Here is a 21,759-nt window from a genome sequence, read left to right on the forward strand (position 1 = left end):
AAATCAGTTGAACACCTTATTGGTTCCCTCTTTAACTAATGTCTTTGAAAAATATTCATATTACATTTGTGTGACAGTCATAGCTTTACTATTTTGAGAATTTTCCTTTAACAGTAATTAACCCTCAGGAGCTATACCTCTGATCCCTTTAACTTGAGCAGTCTGATTTCACACCCCAACATTTCTGCCAGGAGAATTGGGCCTCTCAAATCAAATTCCTTTTTCTCTGAGAATGGCTTCCTGCTGACTGGAACACTGATGCACTCCGCCCTCAAGCTGCAAAATGGGGCTAAGTTTGAAGGTTGTTGAGAATGGAGGGAGGGCAGTCACACAGCAAAATAGTTAAAACCTGATGTTGGATGCCCTTGTTCCTAAGTCCCTTGACTGTCCCTAGCACCCAAGAGCATCCATTGATTGGGCTTTCCCCTTTCGCCCACCTCCTCCTCTTCTTGAACCATTCATCCCTCCTCTCATCTCCCCTGCTCTCCACCATCTGCACAGGCTCCTCACCCTTGCTGTCTGTCCTCAGGCAGAGTAGTGATCTCTCCGTTTGCCTCATGATACTTTAAGATCAGGTTCTAGGGCCCATCTTTTCATGTCCAAGTGACCCAGACAGATATTCAACCTGCAAGGAATTATGCTGCCAGATTAGTTATGAAACAATTAATAGTTAATTTTTAAGCATCTGGTATATGTCCAGTACTGTACTAGGCAGTAAGCATACAGAAAAGCTCATGTTCCTGACTTGTCTCATTCATTCGTTTATTCACTCATTCATTCATTGACAGGGTCTCACTCTGTTGCCGAGGCTGGAGTGCAGTGGCACAATCATAGCTCACTGCAGCCCCAAGCAATCCTCCCACCTCAGCCTCCTAAGTAACTGGGACTATAGTCATGGCTAATTTTTTTTTTTAACTTTCTGTAGAGATGAGGTCTCACTATGCTGTCCAGGCTGATCTCAAACTCCTGGGCTTAAGCAATCCTCCCTCCTTGGCCTCCCAAAGTGTTGAAATTACAGGCATGAGCCACAGCACCTGATCTGTCTTTTTCATTTGTGAAGACAGAATAGATGATTGGTCAGAACCAAGAGATTATCTACTGGATTTAAAGTTATATATTTTCTGCCCTTGAACAGGATATTTTACATCCACTTAACTGAATATTTATAATACATCAAAATGCAAGATGACACATATTTTTCAGGCAGCCCATCAAATGACACTGACTTTCATGGTTATTAAACATAATTCATTTAAATCTGAAGTCAGAATGTAGAATATGACATTTAGGAACATGATACAAAGTAGGACATGCAGGAGATTTGGAATTCATAAATCAGTATATTGATTTACATTCATGAGTTGCTTAAAATTTTCTAAATGATTATCTTAGTCCATTTGGTCTGCTATAATAAAACACCATGACTGGGTGGCTTCTAAAGAGCAGAAATGAATTTCTTTCAGCTCTGGATGCTGGGAAGTCCAAAATCAAGGTACAATCAGATTTGGCATCTAGTGAGGACCCATTTCCTATTTTATAACCAGCCATCTTCTCACTGTGTCTTCATATGGCGAAAGAGGCAAGGCAACCCTCTGGGGCCTCTTTTATTTTATATTTAAACATATTTTAACTTTTACGTTAAGGGGTACATGTGCAGGTTTGTTATATAGATAAACTTATGACTTAGGGCTTGGTGTACAGATTATATCCTTACCTGGGTATTAAGCATATTACCCAACAGTTTTGTTTTTTTTCTAAACCTTTCCCTCCTTCCATCCTCCACCCTCAAGTAGGTCCCAGCGTTCTGCTGTTTCCCTTTCTCTGTCTATGTGTTCTCATTTAGCTCCCACTTATAAGTGAGAACATGTGGTATTTGGTTTTCTGTCCTTGCGTTAGTTTGCTGAGAATAAGGACCTCCAGTTCCATCCATGTTCCTGCAAAGGACATGATCTTGTTGTTTTTTATGGCTGCATAGTATTCCATGGTATATATGTACCACATATTCTTTATCCAGTCTACCATTGATGGGCATTTAGGTTGATTCCATATCTTTGCTATTGTGAATAGCGCTGCAGTGAACATATGCGTGCATGTGTCTTTATAGTAGAACAGTTTGTATTCTTTGGGTATATACCTAGTAATGGGATTGCTGGGTCAAATGATAGTTCTGTTTTTAGTTCTTTGAGGAATTGTCACACCACTTTCCACAGTACACCACTTTCCACAGTACACCACTTTCCACAGTGGGTGAACTAATTTGCACTCCCACCAGCAGTGTGTAAGTGTTCCCTTTGCTCTACAACCTCACCAGCATCTGGTGGGTTTTTTTTGTTTTGTTTTGTTTTTTACGTTTTAATAATATGGGGCCTCTTTTATAAGGGCACTAACCGCATTCGTGAGCACGTATCTCCAAGCGCTATCACATTGGGCATTAGATTTGAACATGTGACCTTGGGAGGGCACTCAGCCATTCAGTCTACAGCAGTGACTTCAGAAAACCACATGTAAGGAAGCTTGCTAAAGGATGGACATCATTTAAACCAACAACTTCATTATTAAATTAAAACTAACTGCATCCTGGCCTACCTGCTGTACATAATTTTTTTAAATAGACAGGTATTACTAAGTCTTTGTAACCAAGTATATACAATGTGTGTGTGTGTGTGTGTGTGTGTGTGTGTGTATGTGTGTAATTTAGTTTATACATATATGAGAAGCCCAAACGTGTGTTGTTAGCCACTGAATTCCTAGCTAGGAAGATGGGGTTGAGTCAGAAAACAGGCTGAGTCATTCATTGATTTGGTCAGAAGCCAACCACCAAAGGCTGTTACTGCTGAACAGGGATCTTGAGCAGAGATTGGAAGCTCCTGGTTTCATGATCATGTCTTTTTCCAAGTTACAAATTGGATATGTTGTGTGTACATATGTAGATAATTTTTTATCCTGATACTTGGAACATGTCTGTGAAACACTGTAAACCCTCTCTCCAATGTCATCCTAATGGGAGAAAATGTATAGAAGGGTCACCTGGGCCCTTAAAGGGAAAGCGTCCGTGTGACAGTTCTATATCTTCTAAATATCTGAATGCAAGGAGAGACAGCTCTCGTTAGCTAAAAGAGCCAGGGAAGGGACATTTAATCTGGATAGATCTAAACTGGACTGTGCTCAGGAGGCTGAGGTGATCATCATCGTCTGCATCTGGACCCAGTGTTGCCTGTATCAGAGAGGCAGTGCCTGGGCAGGCCGGGGGGAAGCATGCCAAGGCCAGGTGTGAGGATGGCCCCTGACCCAGGGATGCTCTGTCCTTTCAGCCCCAGTGTTGACAAGAGGCTTGCTAGTGAACCACAGGCCTGCAGAGTTTAGTCTGACATTGGCACTCTGAGCTTTGACGCCCAGAAGCTCAGTGACTCACTGACTTTTGCAGGGAGCTCTGGCACAGGGTGATGCCAGCAGCCTCATGGATGGTGCCCCCAGCTCCCTGGCCTCAGTGCTTCCTTGGTTTATTTTATTTTATTTTATTTTTTATTTTATTTTATTTTTTATTTTATGTTATGTTATGTTATTTTAATTTTATATTTTGTATTGAGGTAGGGTCTTGCTCTGTCACCCAGGCTGGAGTACAGTGGTGCAATCTTGGCTCACTGCAACCTCTGCCTCCTGGGTTCAAGCGTTTCTCATCTGCTAGGCGCGGCGGCTCACACTTGTAATCCCAGCACTTTGGGAGGCCGAGGCGGGCGGATCACGAGGTCAGGAGATCGAGACCACGGTGAAACCCCGTCTCTACTAAAATTCAAAAAATTAGCCAAGCGTGGTGGCGGGCGCCTGTAGTCCCAGCTACTCGGAGAGGCTGAGGCAGGAGAATGGCGTGAACCCGAGAGGCGGAGCTTGCAGTGAGCTGAGATTGCGCCACTGCACTCCAGCCTGGGTGACAGAGCGAGACTCCGTCTCAAAAAAAAAAAAAAGGTTTCTCATGCCTCAGCCTCCCAAGTAGCTGGGACTGCAGGCACGCACCACCTGGCTAATTTTTGTATTTTTAGTAAAGATGGGGTTTCACCATGTTGGCCAGGCTGGTCTCGAACTCCTGGCCTCAACTGATCCACCCACCTCAGCCTCCCAAAGTGGTGAGATTACAGGCGTGAGCCACCGTGCCCGGCCCCTTGGTTGTTTTTAAAATCTCTGTTAACTTTGTCTCCATTTTGATGGCCACTCTCAGAATCTGGTCATGACTCAGCATCCCCCTGTCACACCCACCTTCTAAATCCCTGCTCTGAATCAATCCTGCAGCCCACACCTCCACTCACATACCATGGCAGGGGGCCAGCACCTGCTGGTCCCTGGCAGTCTCAGGGCTTCTTGTCTGCTTTTAGGTGGAGCAGCTGGGACAGAGCAGCTTTCTCATATCACCTTACTTGACTGAAGGCGGCAGGGTCTCACCTAGACATACTCCAGCATGCCTGTCATTTGCAGCCATGCTCCCTTGTGTTCCTAAGTCCCAAGAGGCAGTAAATGAGGGCGTAAGCTATTGCACTGCTGCCCACCAGCCTGGTTCCGAGCCAGGATTAAAGAGAGCCAGAGCCTGCGACACACCCGCCCACCTCTCCACTTATGCAGCTCTGAGCTTCACCACCTGCACCTTGCCCTGTCTTTGTCTCGCTTCAGTTCAGCCTGGTGCCCATAGGAAGAGGCCATAACTGACCTTCCTCTCACTGCGGATGGAGGTGGGAGGAAAAGTTTCCAGAAAAAAGGAGACACCAGGCCTTGGTCTTCCCAGAGCTCAGGCCTCCTGGCCACTGCAGTGACCCAGGCAAGAGACAGGGTGGGGTCAGAGCAAGGTGGTACCTGTGGACAGGGTGATACATGGTCAAATTCTGGATGTGTTTTTAAGGCAGACCCCATGGAAATTCCTGATGGATTGGAGGTGAGATACGAAAGAAGGATCATTAAATTCAATCTTGAGGTCTCAAACCAGAGTTCTAGTCTTGTTTTCAGTCTTATTTATCTGATTCTCTGATCTTATCTGACCAGATAAGATCTGGTCTTATCCGACAGATAAGACCTGAGCCCCAAGTCTTATCCGATCAGATTAAGACATTATCCGTTCTTGTCCTATCTCAGACTGACTTCCACTTTTATTTCAGTGGGCTCTGATTCCTAGCATCAGCAGCCCACTCCAGGCTCTTTGGAAGTTCTCTTATTGTCATTAGAGCTCTCTCTGCTGCCCTTAGTATTTTAGCACTCACATAAATGACCCGTTTGGCATTCTGTCAGTGTAGTTGGGCCTGAAGGTAATGTAACAGCGTGGCAGTGAGCACTGCTTTACATCTCTTTGAAATAAACAACAAAAGGCATGTGGCCGTCATTGCCAGCCCTCCAGAGTAAGACTTTTGCAGGGAAAGTGATGGATAGCTTGTAGGCCAGTGTAGACCGTTTTACAACTCGAGGTCTCGATTCTGTCACTGTCTCAGTGAATGAAAATCACTTCACGGGGATTCGTTTCTTTGTCTGTAAAGAGTCATTGTGTAATGTTCAGTTAGAGGTAAGAATCAACCAGTGGAGACGGTGGATATATTTAAGTGCTTACTATGGGCCAGGCCCAGCTCTTTTACATGAGTTACCTTATTTGATCCTCATCAGGTAGGTGCTATTATTATTTCCATTTTATAAATGAAAAAAATGAGGTTGAGAGACGTTAAGTGACTTGTACATCATCAGCCAGCTGGTACAGGGTAGGGCTGGCATTCAAACCCATGTCTACTGGACACCAGGTTCTGTGCTCTTAACCACGCACCAGTGTTTCTTTCAGTGTGATCATGGGTCACCTGGTAAGTGTAGAATCCTAGGTCCTGCTCTCCTGACCAATCCACTGACTCTGACTCTCTGAGGCTGGGACCTGGAAATCCATACCTTAGCTAAAGTGGCATAAAATATGACAACCACAGTAATCTCATTATATCTAAATGATTGTAAAGCATCCTGTGGGTGTGTATATGTAGTGTTGACAAATCCTCTAAGCCTAAGTCAGTCCAAATTTTAGGATTTCCTAATTAAAAACAAGCAGATGGTTCTTATAATAGTGCAATCCCATCCTCTGTAATTTCCAAAGTCCATTATTAATGCGTCAATGTAATAGAATGTCGAATGGCCAGCATTCTGCAGAGGACAATATCCAGACTAGTTCATTTAAGCAGAAAGGAATTTTTTTAAATAGAATATTAAGTAGGTAATAGACTCATTAGGAGAGCTGAAAAAACAGTCTTTAGGCTGAATGTCCAGCAGTGGCCCCCAGAATCCCACCACAGAGCTGAGCTTCAGCAGCTGTTGCTCCAGCATGCTCAGCAAGCTGCCTGTGAATGTTGGGAGAGCAGAGGGCAAGCATGGAGCCCTGGGTTAGGGAGTGATCAGAACTGAGGGCCTCTGCAATGAATGAGTGGGGGAACTTGGATAGAAAAGGAGGCCAAGGAAGCAGGGGTTTTCAAACAGCCAAAGTGGCCAGCATGGCCAGATACAGTAAGAGGGCCAGTTAAACATGGATTTTTTTTTTTTTTTTTTTTTTTTTGAGATGGAGTCTTGCTCTGTCAGCAGGTTGGAATGCGGTGGGTGATCTTGGCGCACTACATACAACCTCTGTCTCCTGGGTTTAAGGGATTCTCCTGCCTCAGCCTCCCAAGTACCTGGGACTACAGGCACACGCCACCATGCCCAGCTGATTTTTGTATTTTTAGTAGAGATGGGGTTTCACCATGTTGGCCAGGATGGTCTCCATCTCCTGACCTCATCATCCACCCGCCTTGGCCTCCCAAAGTGCTGGGATTACAGGCGTGAGCCACCGCGCCCAACCAAACATGGATTTTTAAAAAATAGTATTGTTGGTCTTGACACCTAGGTGACTTCTGCTAGGTCAGTTAGTGAGTTTTGCCAGCACTGTTTCAGGGGGATGGTGAGGAAAGCAGCCACACTGGGTGGGCGAAGACTAAATGGGAAGTGAGCAAACAGAAACAGCAAGCACAGCACAGCCAGGCCTTTCAGGGAGCCAAATGGAGATGGGAAGGAAGTGGGGCTGTGGCCGGCGAGCCCTTGGAGCTCAGGGAATTTTTTTTATTTGTTGTTTTGTTTGTTTGTTTCTTAGGATGCGACAAACTTGGGCATAGTAATAGCAGAGCCATTTGAAAAAGAAATGAGTCGATGTGTCAGTGTTCTAAAAGTCCTAGAAAGAAAGGGGGCAAGGACTAGAAGGAGGGGTTGGCCTGGAACACAGGAGGGACAGCTCCTCCCTGCTGGCTGTCAGAAAGAGGTGACAGTGGGTACAGGTAGGGTACCAGGAGGAGGTGGGTGGTGGAGCCCTAGTCATCGTCCTGATTTTCTCCCTGAAGCTGACGAGGCCCCCTGCTGAGACGGCAGGGCCTGGATCCTGAGCGTGAGGCTGGGGATGAGGTGCAGGTTTGGAGCAGCAACTGCTGCAGACAATTGAAGGGATTGTCAGTCAAGGCCTTGGCCGCCTAAATAAACTAGAACTGATGAGTTCGAGGTGGGCCAGCTGCCAACAGCGTGTGATGTAGTTCAGCAGCCTCAGGCTGGAGTGCAGAGGCAGGTCCCGGGGCTGCTCTGAGGACATGGACTTTCAGTTGAGGATGGTGTTGGGCTCGGAGCTCAGGTCTGCTGCTCAACGTGATGTGTCCCATCTGTGTGGCAGGTGCCTCAATCAGGAACCCTGAAGCTGTCCCACCTACAGGAGGGAACCTATACCTTCCAGCTGACCGTGACGGACACTGCCGGGCAGAGAAGCTCTGACAACGTGTCAGTGACGGTGCTTCGCGCAGCCTACTCCACAGGAGGTGAGAAGAAAGTCCTTCCCTCGCTTCCCACTGCTTGTGGAAGGCGATGTCGGGTTGGTGCTTTGTCTTCTGGCCCTGCACTCCATGGGCTCTTCCATTTTATTTTTGGTTATTGCTGAATGAGAGAGTCTTTGCTAAAAATACAATAACAAAAGCAGGCTCTCTTCTGTTTTGGGCTTAGCTGATGCTTCTGGATTGGGGTGGAGGGAGCACTCCAGGGGATGAGAAGAGATGCTCCCGCTTTTCTTGACTTGACTTAATCAAAGACAATTGCCTGGCTATTCTGGGAGAGGACTTTGTTTACAGATGGATGGTCCATTTGATGCATCTGTTCCAAGAGGGAAGCTAAGGAGTTTAGTGAAACCAGTTGAACTCGTGGAAGCAGAGAGTGGAATGGTGGTTACTGGAGGCTGTGCGGGGGACGGAATGGGAAAGGGGAGACGCTGGTCAAAGGGTATAAAGTGTCACTGAGACCGGAGGAACAGGTTCTGGTGATCTGTTGCATAGCATGGTGACTATAGTTAATGATAATGTATTGTCTGTTTCAAAATTGCTAAAAGAGTAGGTTTTAAATGTTGTCATCACAAAAAGATTACAAGTAGAGGAGATGATAGATATGTCAGTTAGCTTGATTTAATCATTCCATAATGCAAACATATATCAAAACATCACATTGTGCCTCATAAATATATACTCTCCTTTTTTGTCAATTAAAAATACATATAAAAAAAAGCAAGGAAAAGGCATACCACAGGATTGAAGAAAGACCTGGCTCTTGGGTGTAATCACTTGCTGATGTAATAAGTCACTTCAAAAATTTTAGAAAGAGAAAAAGAGTGCAGCTAAGGAGTGTGGTTAACATTAATTGAAATATGCAAAGGACCCGTGAATTTGAAAGTACTACCTACACATTTTCATAGACACTTTACACAGATGCATGGCTATACTAATAATGTAACTTTAAATACATATGATGGTTCCCACATTCTGTTGTACAGTGTAACAATGTAAAACTAACTTCATTCAGCTATGTTTCTTACTTTTCTAAACATCTACATTTTTTTTTTTTGTGATGGAGTTTTGCTCTTGTTGCCCAGGCTGGAGTGGGAGTGCAGTGGCGCGATCTCGGCTCACTGCAATCTCTGCCTCCTGGGTTCAAGTGATTCTCCTGCCTCAGTCTCCCAAGTAGCTGGGACTACAGGCATGCACCACCACGCCCTGCTAATTTTGTATTTTTAGTAGAGACAGGGTTTCACTATGTTGGCCAACCTGGTCTTGAATTCCTGACCTCAGGTGATCCACCCACCTCAGCCTCCCAAAGTGCTTAGACTACAGACGTGAACCACCGTGCCCAGCCCAACATCTACATTTCTAAGAAAGATTAGGTCATCAAATTTTTAAAAATATCCATTGCATGGAACTTAGTGACACTAAAGATTCACTTCTGGAGAGGTGCTAAGATCTTGTACATTTAAATATCCTGTTAATTGGTCATCGTGTATTTTCGTAGTGTATGCAGTGTGCAGGGACCTTGCCAGGCACTGGGGATAGAGTGGTGTACTGGTGGTGCCTGACTCTGGTAAACTTGCAGTAAGTCTCTGACATTTTTAAATTCTCAGTATTCACTACTCAGGATCCAGATGGTAATTAAGCCAGCAGTGTGCAGAATGAGGATAAAAGAGTTGGAACAGGACTGTGATTTACTTGTACTATATTGGATCTAGCCTTCTATCAAAAACAGAGGTTAGTATGCATACTGTAAATGAAATTTTCTAAGGAGTTAGAGATTTTAGAATCCTAAGGACTTGTCAACTTTGATAATTTTCATAGGCGGCATTAAAAATCTGTTTGGCTGATGACTCCCTGTCCAGCCAGGGGTTAAGCTTACTGTAAGGAAGGAGGGTAAACATTCACAGACAGGACAGGCACCAAACTCCAGCCCATGCCAGCACTGTGAGGTCACCAGTGATAGCGAGTAAACAGAGTCTGTCCAGCCCAGTTCAGATTCCATCAGCCCTGCTGATTCATTGCAGCTGGACAGGAGAGCCAGCCAGCTACTCAGAACATTGTTGAGTCCCTTTGCTGGGCAGCTACTCAAAACATCGTCGGTCCCTTGGCCACCAGGACCAGTAGAGACACGACATTGGCTCCAGCAGGGATGGCTCACTTCTGTAGAACTGGGCGCCCTCTAGAGGGCCTTCCCCCTGGGAACCAGGACTCACCTGGACAGGGTCTGAGTCAAGTGCTGACTCTGGGAGGAAAGGGCTCTTGGGAAGAAGACACAGATACCCTGTCATCCCCACAGAAATCAGAAAAGGATTGCTCTTGTACAACTGAGGTGCTTGGGAGGGAGGAAGGGCCTGCACTGATAGGAGCAGATGGCCAGCACCTCACTGGCCACTTGTTTGCCCTGGTTTATTTACTCAGGCAGTTTTCCGGGCTCCAGCGGTAAATTGCCAGCTGTAAATTTCTGGCCCTTCTCCAAGATGGTAATAAACTATTTGAAGTAGCAGAGAGTGATGTGTGAATCATTTTTGATTACTCAATGGCCGCTTGAGTATAGGTCTTGTGTGGGTGACTTTATATGGAAAATAAAAAGGAATTGGTGTAGTACTAACTGCTGTCCAGAATCACTTACTGGTTATATTGGAATAACATGCTATGAACTAAAGTTAATAAAACACCACAGAGAGACATTGGAAAATAGAGGTAGAAGAGACAAGTGTTTCCCACCCCTCCATTGTATGTATTGGTCTTGCAGTGAATGACCCAGATGTTGTGGTAGCCAAGGGTGACACCAGCTGAGGTAGACAGATGAGCAGGTACCCTGCTTATATGATCATAACTTGGTTCAGTTTTTAATAAGTTGACATTTCGAACATTTTTCATGTTTAGAAAAATGATCTATTCAAACAGCAAGCCAGCAAGCTCTTCCAACATGATCTAGCTCAGCAGTCTCCAAACAGGATGCCCCTGAGTTGTTCAAGACATTTTTAGGGTGAGGAAGAAGATAGCAGAGTTTATATTTTTGTTGATTTTTAATTTTTTTCCTTAAAATTTCAATATATTTTATAAGATACATCCCATGTTAGTACAGTAATATGCATGTATTATTTATAAATAAACTGGACTAGCCGGATGTGGTGGGACACACCTGTAATCCCAGCTACTCAGGAGGCTGAGACATGAGAATCGCTTGACCCTGGGAGGTGGAGGCTGCAGTGAGCTGACATTGTGCCACCCACCGCACTCCAGCCTGGGTGACACAGCGAGACTCCGTCTCAAATAAATAGGTAAATAAATAAACTGGAGGTGCCTGTTCAACAATATATTATTGATCAGAATACATGATCAAAAAAGTTTGGAGGCTGCTAATCCAAAAATAGATAAGAAAATTTACAAATATGGATCCATCTCCAAAACCACCAAGGAATAAATAAAACCTTGAGATATTTGGGATTTTCATGCCATGAATTTAAGAAACCTGACGAGGAACTGTATCCCGCTTGATATCCAGCGTGTCCCCCACCTCTGCTCCCTGCTTCTTCCCAGTGGCTGGAGCTGACTCTCCTTCAGGCCCATGTTCTCCGTCATAACTGCAAGCTCTTTGCTTCCTCTTCTTCTGCAGGAGCTTCTGTCAGCATTTATTTTCTTTAACCTCTCTTCCTCCTGGATCAATATATCTTCAAATTGCCTCACACCGAGATAGACTCCTTTTCCAACCTCTTGATTTAACCACGTTTCACTAAAAGATGTGACCAAGGCCGGGCACGGTGGCTTACACCTGTAATCTCAGCACTTTAGGAGGCCGAGGCAGGAGGATTGCTTGAGTCCAGTAGTTCAAGACCAGCCTTGGCAACATAGTGACACCCCGTATCTACAAAAAACAAAACAAAACAAAAAGACAACAAAACAACAAAAAAAACCCAAGTGTGTGTCCAGGATTTCACTTGGGTTTGTGAACTGTGCTCAGCCATTTGGTTTTGAAGGAATATCATATAATCTGTGACTTCCCCATGTTCCTAAGAGAATTGTCTAGTCCACTCTGTCCCTGTAAAACTGTGGAGCTCCTATAACCTGCTTCTAGCCTTATGCCTTAGTCCATGTTGCCAGTACCAGATAGTCACCCGGTTCTCATCTAGCTAAGTCTAATAAAGTTGGCTTAATCAAGGGAGAGGGAAAATGCATTTCAGGAAAATATTTGTAACTCCTATGAATTGCACTGCAAATTAAAAGCTCCTAAGAACTCCAGAAGGGAGAAATGTCATTATTTCTTTTTTTTTCTTTTTTTTTTTTTTTTTTTGAGACAGAGTCTCCCTCTGTTGCCCAGGCTGGAGTGCGGTGTCACGATCTCGGCTCACTGCAACCTCCGCCTCCCGGACTCAAGTGATTCTCCTGTCTCAGCCTCCCGAGTAGCTGGGACTACAGGCGCATGCCACCAAGCCCGGCTAATTTTTTGTATTTTTAGTAGAGACGGGGTTTCACCGTGTTAGCCAGGATGGTCTCGATCTCCTGACCTCGTGATCTACCTGCCTTAGCTTCCCAAAGTGCTGGGATTACAGGTGTGAGCCACTGCGCCCGGCCAGTGTCATTATTTCATGAAACTAAATTGATGCCAGCCCATAACTAAAGATTTTGTTTATTCTCTACAGTACCAGGGATGTTAAGATAATCAACAAATAGGATTCAATAGTAAAAAGTTAATCTCAGTGAAAAGAATTACTTAGGAAACAAGAATGTAGACATAGCATATGTAAAATAGTACCTCTGGGCCAGGCACGGTGGCTCACACCTGTAATCCCAGCACTTTGGGAGGCCAAGGCAGGTGGATCAGTTGAGGTCAGGAGTTCGAGACCAGCCTGGCCAACAAGGTGAAACCCCGTCTCTACCAAAAAATACAAAAATTAACTGGGTGTGGTGGTGCATGTCTGTAGTCCCAGCTACTCCAGAGGCTGAGGCAGGAGAATCTCTTGAACCCGGGAGGTAGAGGTTGCAGTGAGCCAAGATTGTGCCACTGCACTTCAGCCTGGGCGACAGAGTGAGACCTTGTCTTAAGTAAGTAAATAAATAAAATGGTACCTCTGTTAAAACATAGCCAACTGCCATCCAGGGGCTGGGATGGTATTAGGTGGCCTCCTGCGGAGCAATCGATGGCCAGAAGAAGAGGTTCCAACAATGGCTTCTATGAATGAATGAATGCAGAGGGAGACAGCTGAGGCGGGGAAGCAAGGGTGGAGAGAGACCTGGGCTGTTGCTTCTCTGTGCCACCTCCTGGCAAGGCAAGCATGGAGAACAGCCCTCAGACCAGGAGCCCTTGAGGAGTCTGAAGAATTAAGTCGGGAGGCTCAAAAAGTGCCCTCCAGCCTCTCCAGAACCTGTTGCTCGAATTGTTAGGTTTGCCTCATTATTTGCATCTCTTCCCCCAAGTGCATTTTATCATCCCCATGGACTCCCCTTTGTCATCCCCATCTTGAGAGTCTGAACTTCTCCTGCACTCGTGTGACTTGAGATTTGTTTACAAACAGGATGTTTGCACACTTGTTCGCGCTACCACTTCTTCTGTGACGATGGCTGCTGCATTGACATCACGCTCACCTGCGATGGAGTGCAGCAGTGTCCTGACGGGTCTGATGAAGACTTCTGCCAGAATCGTGAGTTGGCTGTGTCACATTGCTAGGCAGTGGCTGGAAGGGATGGAGTTGAGAGGTCTGTGTTCTGAGAATAAAATGCAAATGCAGTGTCCTTCCCCTGCTTGATTTTAGTTACAACTTTACATGTAAAAGCTATGCCTTAAATGAGAATATGTCTCTAGTCTAAGTCGCAAATGTCAAATTTTCAGTATTGCTTATGTTTTCAATTTTTTTCAATTTTCCAGGTTCTTTCTATCCTAAAAATGCTGCATGTCATGTGCTTAAAAAGTGAAGTGATTTGATGCTTTGTTTTGATATATATATATATATATATTTTTTTTTTTTTTTTTTTTTTTTGAGAAGGAGCCTCGCTCTTTCACCCAGGCTGGAGTGCAGTGGCGCGATCTCGGCTCACTGCAGGCTCCGCCCCCCGGGGTTCACGCCATTCTACTGCCTCAGCTTCCCGAGTAGCTGGGACTACAGGCGCCCGCCACCTCGCCTGGCTATTTTTTTGTATTTTTAGTAGAGATGGGGTTTCACCGTGTTAGCCAGGATAGTCTCGATCTCCTGACCTCGTGATCCGCCCGCCTCGGCCTCCCAAAGTGCTGGGATTACAGGTGTGAGCCACTGCGCCCGGCCTTGATAATTTTTTAAAGAAAATTTACAATATACCAGGGTGTGGCTAAGTCAGAGCTGTAAATCAGTCTTATAATGTCATACACATAGAAATACCCTGTAAGAAAGAAGAAAAACTGAAGAAAATGTAATGAAGTATGGATTTGAGGAAGGACGCGAAGAGTCTCAAAACCTTAAGTTTACGTTTAGTCTTTGTCCATTTCTTTTTTTTTTTTCTTTTCTTTTCTTTCTTTTTTTTTTATGAGACCAGTTCTCACTCTGTCACCCAGGCTGGAGTGCAGTGGCACAATCATGGCTCACTGCAGCCTCGACTTCCCCAGGCTTAGGTGTTTCTCCCATCTCAGCCTCCCCAGTAGCTGGGACTGCAGGCATGTACCACCATGCCCAGCTAATTTTTGTTAGTTTTTTGTAGAGATGGGGTTTTGCCTTGTTGCCCAGGCTGGTCACGAACTTGTGGGCTCAAGTGATCGCCTACCTCTGCCTCCCAAAGTGCTAGGATTACACGCATGAGCCACCATGCTGGGCCCTGTCCATTTCTTTATGTGTAACATTTGGAAAGCTGACTATTGGAAGAAGAAAGAACAGATTACCCATTTGAAAACGTGAGAATAGATTTTTATGGTCCTCTGACATGTCTTAGATGAGTGGGCTGTTATATCCAAATATCCTTGATTTTAAATCAGCTGCAGATGTAGTGTTTTTAGTATTAAAGCTCAGAAAAGAAATCCAGCAACTAACAGTAGCTCTTCCACACTTCAGTGGGCCTGGACCGCAAGATGGTAACCCACACGGCAGCTAGTCCTGCCCTGCCAAGAACCACAGGGCCGAGTGAAGATGCAGGGGGTGACTCCTTGGTGGAAAAGTCTCAGAAAGCCACTGCCCCAAACAAGCCACCTGCATTATCAAACACAGAGAAGAGGAATCATTCCGCCTTTTGGGGACCAGAGAGTCAAATCATTCCTGTGATGCCAGGTAAGGATTCACAGCGGGTTCTCAACGAAGAACCTTGTTTTCTGTAGGCAAACTTGGCTCACAATTAAGTTTGTGTTTGAAGAGTGTTAAGGAAGTATCTTGAAATAAGAGTTAAAATTAAGAATGTGGCCAGAAAGGGGGGAAAAAATCTTGACATTTGCACTAATTTATAGTAAGGGACACTTAACTAAATACACTCATACATATATACCTACTCCAGAGATACCAATACATGTATTTGTAAATACATTAACACTTAGCTTACAGAAGCCAATACCCAAAGTGTTAAATTTTAGGTTTTTTTGAGATGAAACAGCATAACCATTATGTATTTGTGTAAATCCTCTTCACCCAAGCAAGTGAACATTTTAAAAAGGCGTCTTGAAAGAGATGCATGTGCTAGTAATTCAACGTTATACCTCCAATTTAACTAAATCTATCACTAAAAAAAATAAGGCTAATAAGATTTCTTTTTATTTTTTTTGAGACAGGGTCTCACTCTGTTTCCCAGGCTGGAGTACAGTGACACGATCACAGCTCACTGCAGCCTCAACCTCCCAAACATGATCCTCCCACCTCAGCCTCCTGAGTAACTGGGACTATAGGCGTAGTAGCTGGGACCACCATGCCTGGCTCATTTTTGTGTTTTTTATAGAGACAAGCTTTTGCCATGTTGCCCAGGCTGGTCTTGAACTCCTGGGCTCAAGTGATCTGCCCACCTTGGCTGGCCTCCCAAAGTGCTAGGATTATAGGTGTGAGTCACTGCACCTGGCCTAAAATACATTCACATGACTAAAGCATTACAGAATTTAGCCAGATGCAGTGACTCACCTATAATGCCAGCTACTCTGGAGGTTGAGGCAGAAGAATTGCTTGAGGCCAAGAGTTTGAGACCAGCCTGGGCAACATAGTGAGACCTTATCTCAATCAATCAACCAATAAGTAGTACAGGATTCCATCATTTTTTACACACTTACTATTTGCATGATTATGTGACAGACAGAAATGAAGATTATCACATTTCCAAAAGCTTTCGTAATGTCTTTTCAGACTCTGCATAAGTTGTATTGAAATAACCTGACATGATTTTAGTAAGTTTATTAAGAAAAATTTTTGTTCATTGTACAAGATATGGAAGATGCAAAATAATTTAAGAAGGAAAGTGAACTTAAAATACCACCTCTTTTGAAAACTGCCTTTAATATTTGTTATATCTCCTTCCACTCTTTTGTTTATGTGCCTTGTAGATTTTAAGTGCCTCCATAAAAATATGTCTGCAAAACACTGCATTCTATCAGGGACTTTTCTTTCTGAGTTTTGGTTAAGTACACTGCCAAGTGTCTGCTTTTTTGGTCCATTGCTTGTTGGTACTGCCACCTACTGGTAAAATCGGTCACTACATGCAAGCCTTTGGATGTGGTTTTAGTGGATTTTCTCTGCTTAAGATAGTTTGTGTGGAGAAGAGCATCACAATCTAAGAAACAGAGTCGGGGAGACCAGGCGTCTTTGGCAGGACTGCCAAAGGGGTGAAGAGTTTATGGAGAGATCTGTGTTATCAGAGGCCAGGATGGATGAATTCCTACCACATTACTGTGGTGGAGAGAACCACGTGAGCATGAACAAATTAGCTGAAAGTAGAGTCGAGACCAAAGCCCAGGTCTTGGCTCTACCTTTAGAACCTTGAATAAGTCACTTCATATCTCTGGACCTCAGTTGCCTCATCTGTTAATAAGGGACTTCAACCAGATGTCCTCCAAGGTGCTGTCCAGCATTGAGGAATGATAAATAGGCTGACATTCGTACTTTACCCCATCAGCCCTTACCCAGGCTAGGTGTTACTCATTGAGCCCAACACTGTCCCATGGGGAATGTGGACTTAGCTCAGAATCGTTTTGAAAATGTGCTCCAGGCTAGAAGCCATTATTCTCAGCAAACTAACGCAGGAACAGAAAACCAAATACTGCATGTCCTCACATTAAAAGTGGAAGCCGAATGATGAGAACACATGAACATATGGAGGGAAACAACACACACTGGGGCCTGTCAGAGGGTGGGAGGTAGGGGGAGGGGGAGCATCAGGAAGAATAGCTAATAGATGCTGGCTTAATACCTAGGGATGGGATGATCTGGGCAGCAAACCACCATGACACATGTTTACCTGTGTAACAAACCTGCACAGCCTACACATGTACCCCAGAACTTAAAAGTAGGAGGAAAAAAAAAGAAAAGAATGCTCCAGGCTGCCACCTGTGGCTGATGGGAGTCAGCACCCAATTTCCAATCTATTTATGATCTCTCCTTTTGCTTTTTGATAATCAGCCTTTGGATTTGGTTATGAAGATGTTAAGAACAGCCTTTCACAGATGCAGAGAGATTAGATGTCCAGTTATTATAACATATTCGGGCTTTTTCTAATTATTAAAATAATATGGATTTACTGTCGAAAATATAGACAAATACAAAGAAAGTTAAAAGCATCTAGCAAAACTCACCATTAAAATTTTGTTGCGTTTTCTTCTGGTTACTTTTATTCATACACGTATACGTATTTATTCATTTTTAACAAAAGCAGGATAATGCTTTTATAAAACTTTTTTCTTACTCATGAGCATTTTCATGTATTATTATCTATTCATCAAAAACACACTTTTTGAAAGTCCTGGGGTGAAGAAAGTGGGAAGAAAAGAACAAAACTTTGAAAATGTTAGAAAGAGCCCTCACATCCTGTAGTTTCTGTTCAGACAGCAGCTGTCCCTGCCCTCCCCCTCTGCTGTCCCTAAGACCACCAGACTAGAGTCCCCAGCCTCTGATTTCATGTAAGTTAAAGACCCATAAGTAGATTTAAAAGTGCATTATTGGCCGGGCGCAGTGGCTCATGCCTGTAATCCCAGCACTTTGGGAGGCCGAGGCAGGCGGATCACAAGGTCAGGAGATCGAGACCATCCTGGCTAACACGGTGAAACCCTGTCTCTACTAAAACTACAAAAAATTAGCCGGGCGTGTTGGCGGGCACCTGTGGTCCCAGCTACTTGGGAGGCTGAGGCAGGAGAATGGCGTGAACCTGGGAGGCGTAGCTTGCAGTGAGCCAAGATCGCACCACTGCACTCCAGCCTGGGCGACAGAGCAAGACTCTGTCTCAAAAATAAAATAAAATAATAAAAATAAAAATACAAAAAATTAGCCGGGCGTGGTGGCAGGCACCTGTAGTCCCAGCTACTCGGGAGGCTGAGGCAGGAGAATGGTGTGAACCCAGGAGGCGGAGCTTGCAGTGAGCTGAGATTGTGCCACTGCACTCCAGCCTGAGCAACAGAGCGAGACTGTCTCAAAAAAAAAAAAAAAGTGCATTGTTGTTCATGACACATGCCTGGGTTTTAAGAAGACCATCAGCTAGTACAATAAATATGAATGAGTTAAATTCACTGCTGCCTCCTTCCTGCACAGACATGTGGTGAGGACAAATAAGACTTAGCTTGGCTGGGCGCGGTGGCTCATGCTTGTAATCCCAGCACTTTGGGAGGCTGAGGCAGGCAAATCACAAGGGCAGGAGTTCGAGACCAGCCTGGCCAACATGGTGAAACCCCATCTCTACTAAAAATACAGAAAATTAGCTGGGCGTAGTGTCAGGCACCTGTAATCCCAGCTACTCAGGAAGCTGAGGCAGGAGAATCGCTTGAACCCAGGAGGCGGAGGTTGCAGTGAGCCAAGATCGTGCTACAGCACTCCAGCCCAGGTGACAGAGGCGCCACTGCACTCCAGCCCAGGTGACAGAGTGAGACTCCGTCTCAAAAAAAAAAAAAAAAAAAGACTTAGCTCATGGAAGACTTGTTAACAAGATACTAAGATTAATACTAACAGTGTAGCATGCAAAGTAGTGAGATGTAGTTTTTCACCTATCACACTGACGATGAAGAATTATAATAATTAATGTTTCTAAGAGTAGAGAGAAACAAGTCTCACACTCTGCTGGTAGCAATGCAATTAGTACGTCCTTCCAGAGGCCAGTTTCTGAAGGCTTAAAACTATGCATATGATCGGGTGCAGCAGCTCACACCTGTAATGCCAGCACTTTGGAAGGCCAAGGCAGGTGGATTGCTTAAGGCCAGGAGTTCTAGACCAGCCCTAGCAACATGGCAAAACCCCATCTCTACAAAAACTACAGAAATCAGCTGGTTGTGTTCACCTGTAATCCCAGCTACTTGAAAGACTGAGGTGGGAGAATCGCTTGAGCCTGGGAGGTCGAGGCTGCAGTGAGCTGTAATCACACCACTGCACTCCAGCCTGGGTGACAGAGTAAGACCTCATCTCTAAAACAAAACTATGTGTACCTTGACCCAATTATCCCACTTTTGGGGATTTATTCCACACAGGTTACTGAGGATAAAATGAAGGTATGTGCAGACATTCAGTTACACCAGCGAATGCATGCTCAGTACACTCTGAGCCACCGTGAGTCAGGAGGAGCACAGAGCTCCAGTGTGGCCAGTGTTTGCTCAGCATGTAAAGGCACAATGGCTGGATTGTTGGCCATGGTCATAGCCGTAGGGCCTGTTCTCTGTGTGGTCCAAGTCATTCATTAGCAATTCCATCCTCTTGTATCCAAGCTACCCCGAGGAAAGAAATCTGGTTTCCAGCCCTACAAAGGGCTAGAAAAGTGGTGCTATATCCACATTCACGTGGAATCCGATTTTTTGAAACTTGAGAATTCATGGGCATATTAAAGTATTTCTTCCGGATCATGCCTGCATGCTCTATGGCAGCTGGAAATGAAATGGAAACAGCTTCCATTCAGCTGCCAATTCCCTCTGGGAATGTGTCGCCATGCATAGTAAACATAATACATTCAGAAGACAGGAAAAATAGTTTCCTAAGACATTTAACTCTTCCAGAAGGATCATTACCAAAAGTAACTACTTCCAGAAGCAAGTGATATCATTGTTTTGTTTTGTTCTGATTCGCCACACTGGCTAGAGCCTGTGATTGGATGTGTGAAAGTGAAGCATTTCTCTATGGCGTTCCTTATGCTGAAGTCTAGGAAAAATGAATCAGGCAGACTGGGAAATCATAGTGAATTCCTTCATGGAATGTAAACAGCAGAAATTCACATTTCAATTACCCAGAAGGCAGAGCAAGGTTCCTGGGTAATCCTAGAGTCCGGGGCAACTGCGCCTTCTGAAGTCTCCCATGCACACTGCCCGCTGCCTGATACCTGATCCCTCCCTACATCACTGTCTTCCTCTCCCCGGGGAATAAGGGCGTTTAAGAAAATGCTGTTTAAAAAAAAAGTTTTTAAAGAAAAAAGTGCTCTTTAATTTTGACAACTGAAGATTCAGAAAGAATTTGCATAGTTTTTTAAATGAACCCACCTGTGAGGTTAGGTTCCTTTTGCAAGTACAGTTAGCCAGTTTCTCTACTGCATCCTTAATAAAGCTTTGTCCAAAACCTTCCTAAAAATCATTTAAAAGTGTGTGATTTTGCCTGGGTATGAGTAAATAAATATAGTATCGACTTGGTTCTTGGAGTAAAATACTCGTATTTGCTAGCTGTGACCTTGAGAGCAGTATGGTTCAATGGCAAACTCCTGCTTTGGATCAGTCCTGGGTTCTAATTCCAGCACCACCAATTACTAGCTACTAGGTAATCAACTTCTCTAAACTTCATTTCCTTACCTGTAAGAGGATAATAATCTCAGCGGGGCGTGGTGGCTCATGCCTGTAATTCCAGCATTTTGGGAGGCCGAGGCGGGTGGATCACCTGAGGTAGGGAGTTCGAGACCAGCCTGGCCAACATGGAGAAACCCCGTCTCTACTAATAATAAAAAAATTAGCCAGGCGTGGTGGTACATGCCTGTAATCCCAGCTTCTCAGGAGGCTGAGGCAGGAGAATCGCTTGAACCCAGGAGGCGGAGGTTGCAGTGAGCCGAGATCACACCATTGCACTCCAGGCTGGGCAACAAGAGCGAAATTCCACCTCAAAAAAAAAAAAAAAAAAAGAGGATAATAATCTCTCATAATATGGCTACAAAGATTGCATGAGATATTATATGTAAATATAATTTATGTCTCTCAGTAAATGTTAGTGCTATATGAATTTTTGGTAGAACATTCAAGTCCAGTGGTATTCACTAAGAAACCAGGGTAAGAGAGCGCCAAGTGTATAAGGCAGTTAATTCAGATAAAAAATAGAAATAGTGCAGTAGTGTTTCCAGTACTGAGTTCCTTTAAGAATTAAGATGAGCAAGCTCTCATCTTCATTGGGAAGAAACAGAGTGGGGTGAACATTGTAAATGCAGTTATCTTATGGTTTTTTATTGGGTGAAAGACAATCCTCTGAAAAAAATCGGGAGTTGGTGAATTTTGGCACTTTGTTTTTATTCCTGGCTCATTATTTTTATTTTTATTTAAATTAATTAATTAATTTATTTATTTATTTATTTATTTATTTATTGAGATGGAGTCTCGTTTTGTCACCCAGGCTGGAGTGCAGTGGTGCTATCTGGGCTCACTGCAACCTCCACCCCCCAAGTTCAAGCGATTCACCTGCCTCAGCCTCCCAAGTAGCTGGGATTATAGGCACGTGCCACCATGCCCAGCTAAGTTTTGTATTTTTAGTACCGATGGGGTTTCACCATGTTGGCTAGGCTGGTCTCGAACTCCTGACCTCAAGCGATCCACCCGCCTCGGCCTCCTAAA

The 21,759-nt window shown here is 44.4% G+C and overlaps 1 protein-coding gene across 1 annotated transcript in view; it reads left to right on the forward strand.

The window, feature by feature from the left end:
• LOC116463236 (low-density lipoprotein receptor-related protein 11) overlaps positions 1-21,759 on the forward strand; it is a 44,954-nt gene that overhangs the window by 13,569 nt on the left and 9,626 nt on the right. The window contains exons 3-5 of the mRNA XM_032146259.2: positions 7,691-7,832; positions 13,358-13,483; positions 14,858-15,070. Of these exons, the coding sequence (XP_032002150.1) occupies positions 7,691-7,832; positions 13,358-13,483; positions 14,858-15,070 (481 nt within the window). The remainder of the gene's footprint in view (positions 1-7,690; positions 7,833-13,357; positions 13,484-14,857; positions 15,071-21,759) is intronic.

This window comes from Hylobates moloch, unplaced genomic scaffold, assembly GCF_009828535.3.
Source record: "Hylobates moloch isolate HMO894 unplaced genomic scaffold, HMol_V3 SCAFFOLD_29, whole genome shotgun sequence".
NCBI classification, from domain to species: Eukaryota; Metazoa; Chordata; class Mammalia; order Primates; family Hylobatidae; genus Hylobates; species Hylobates moloch.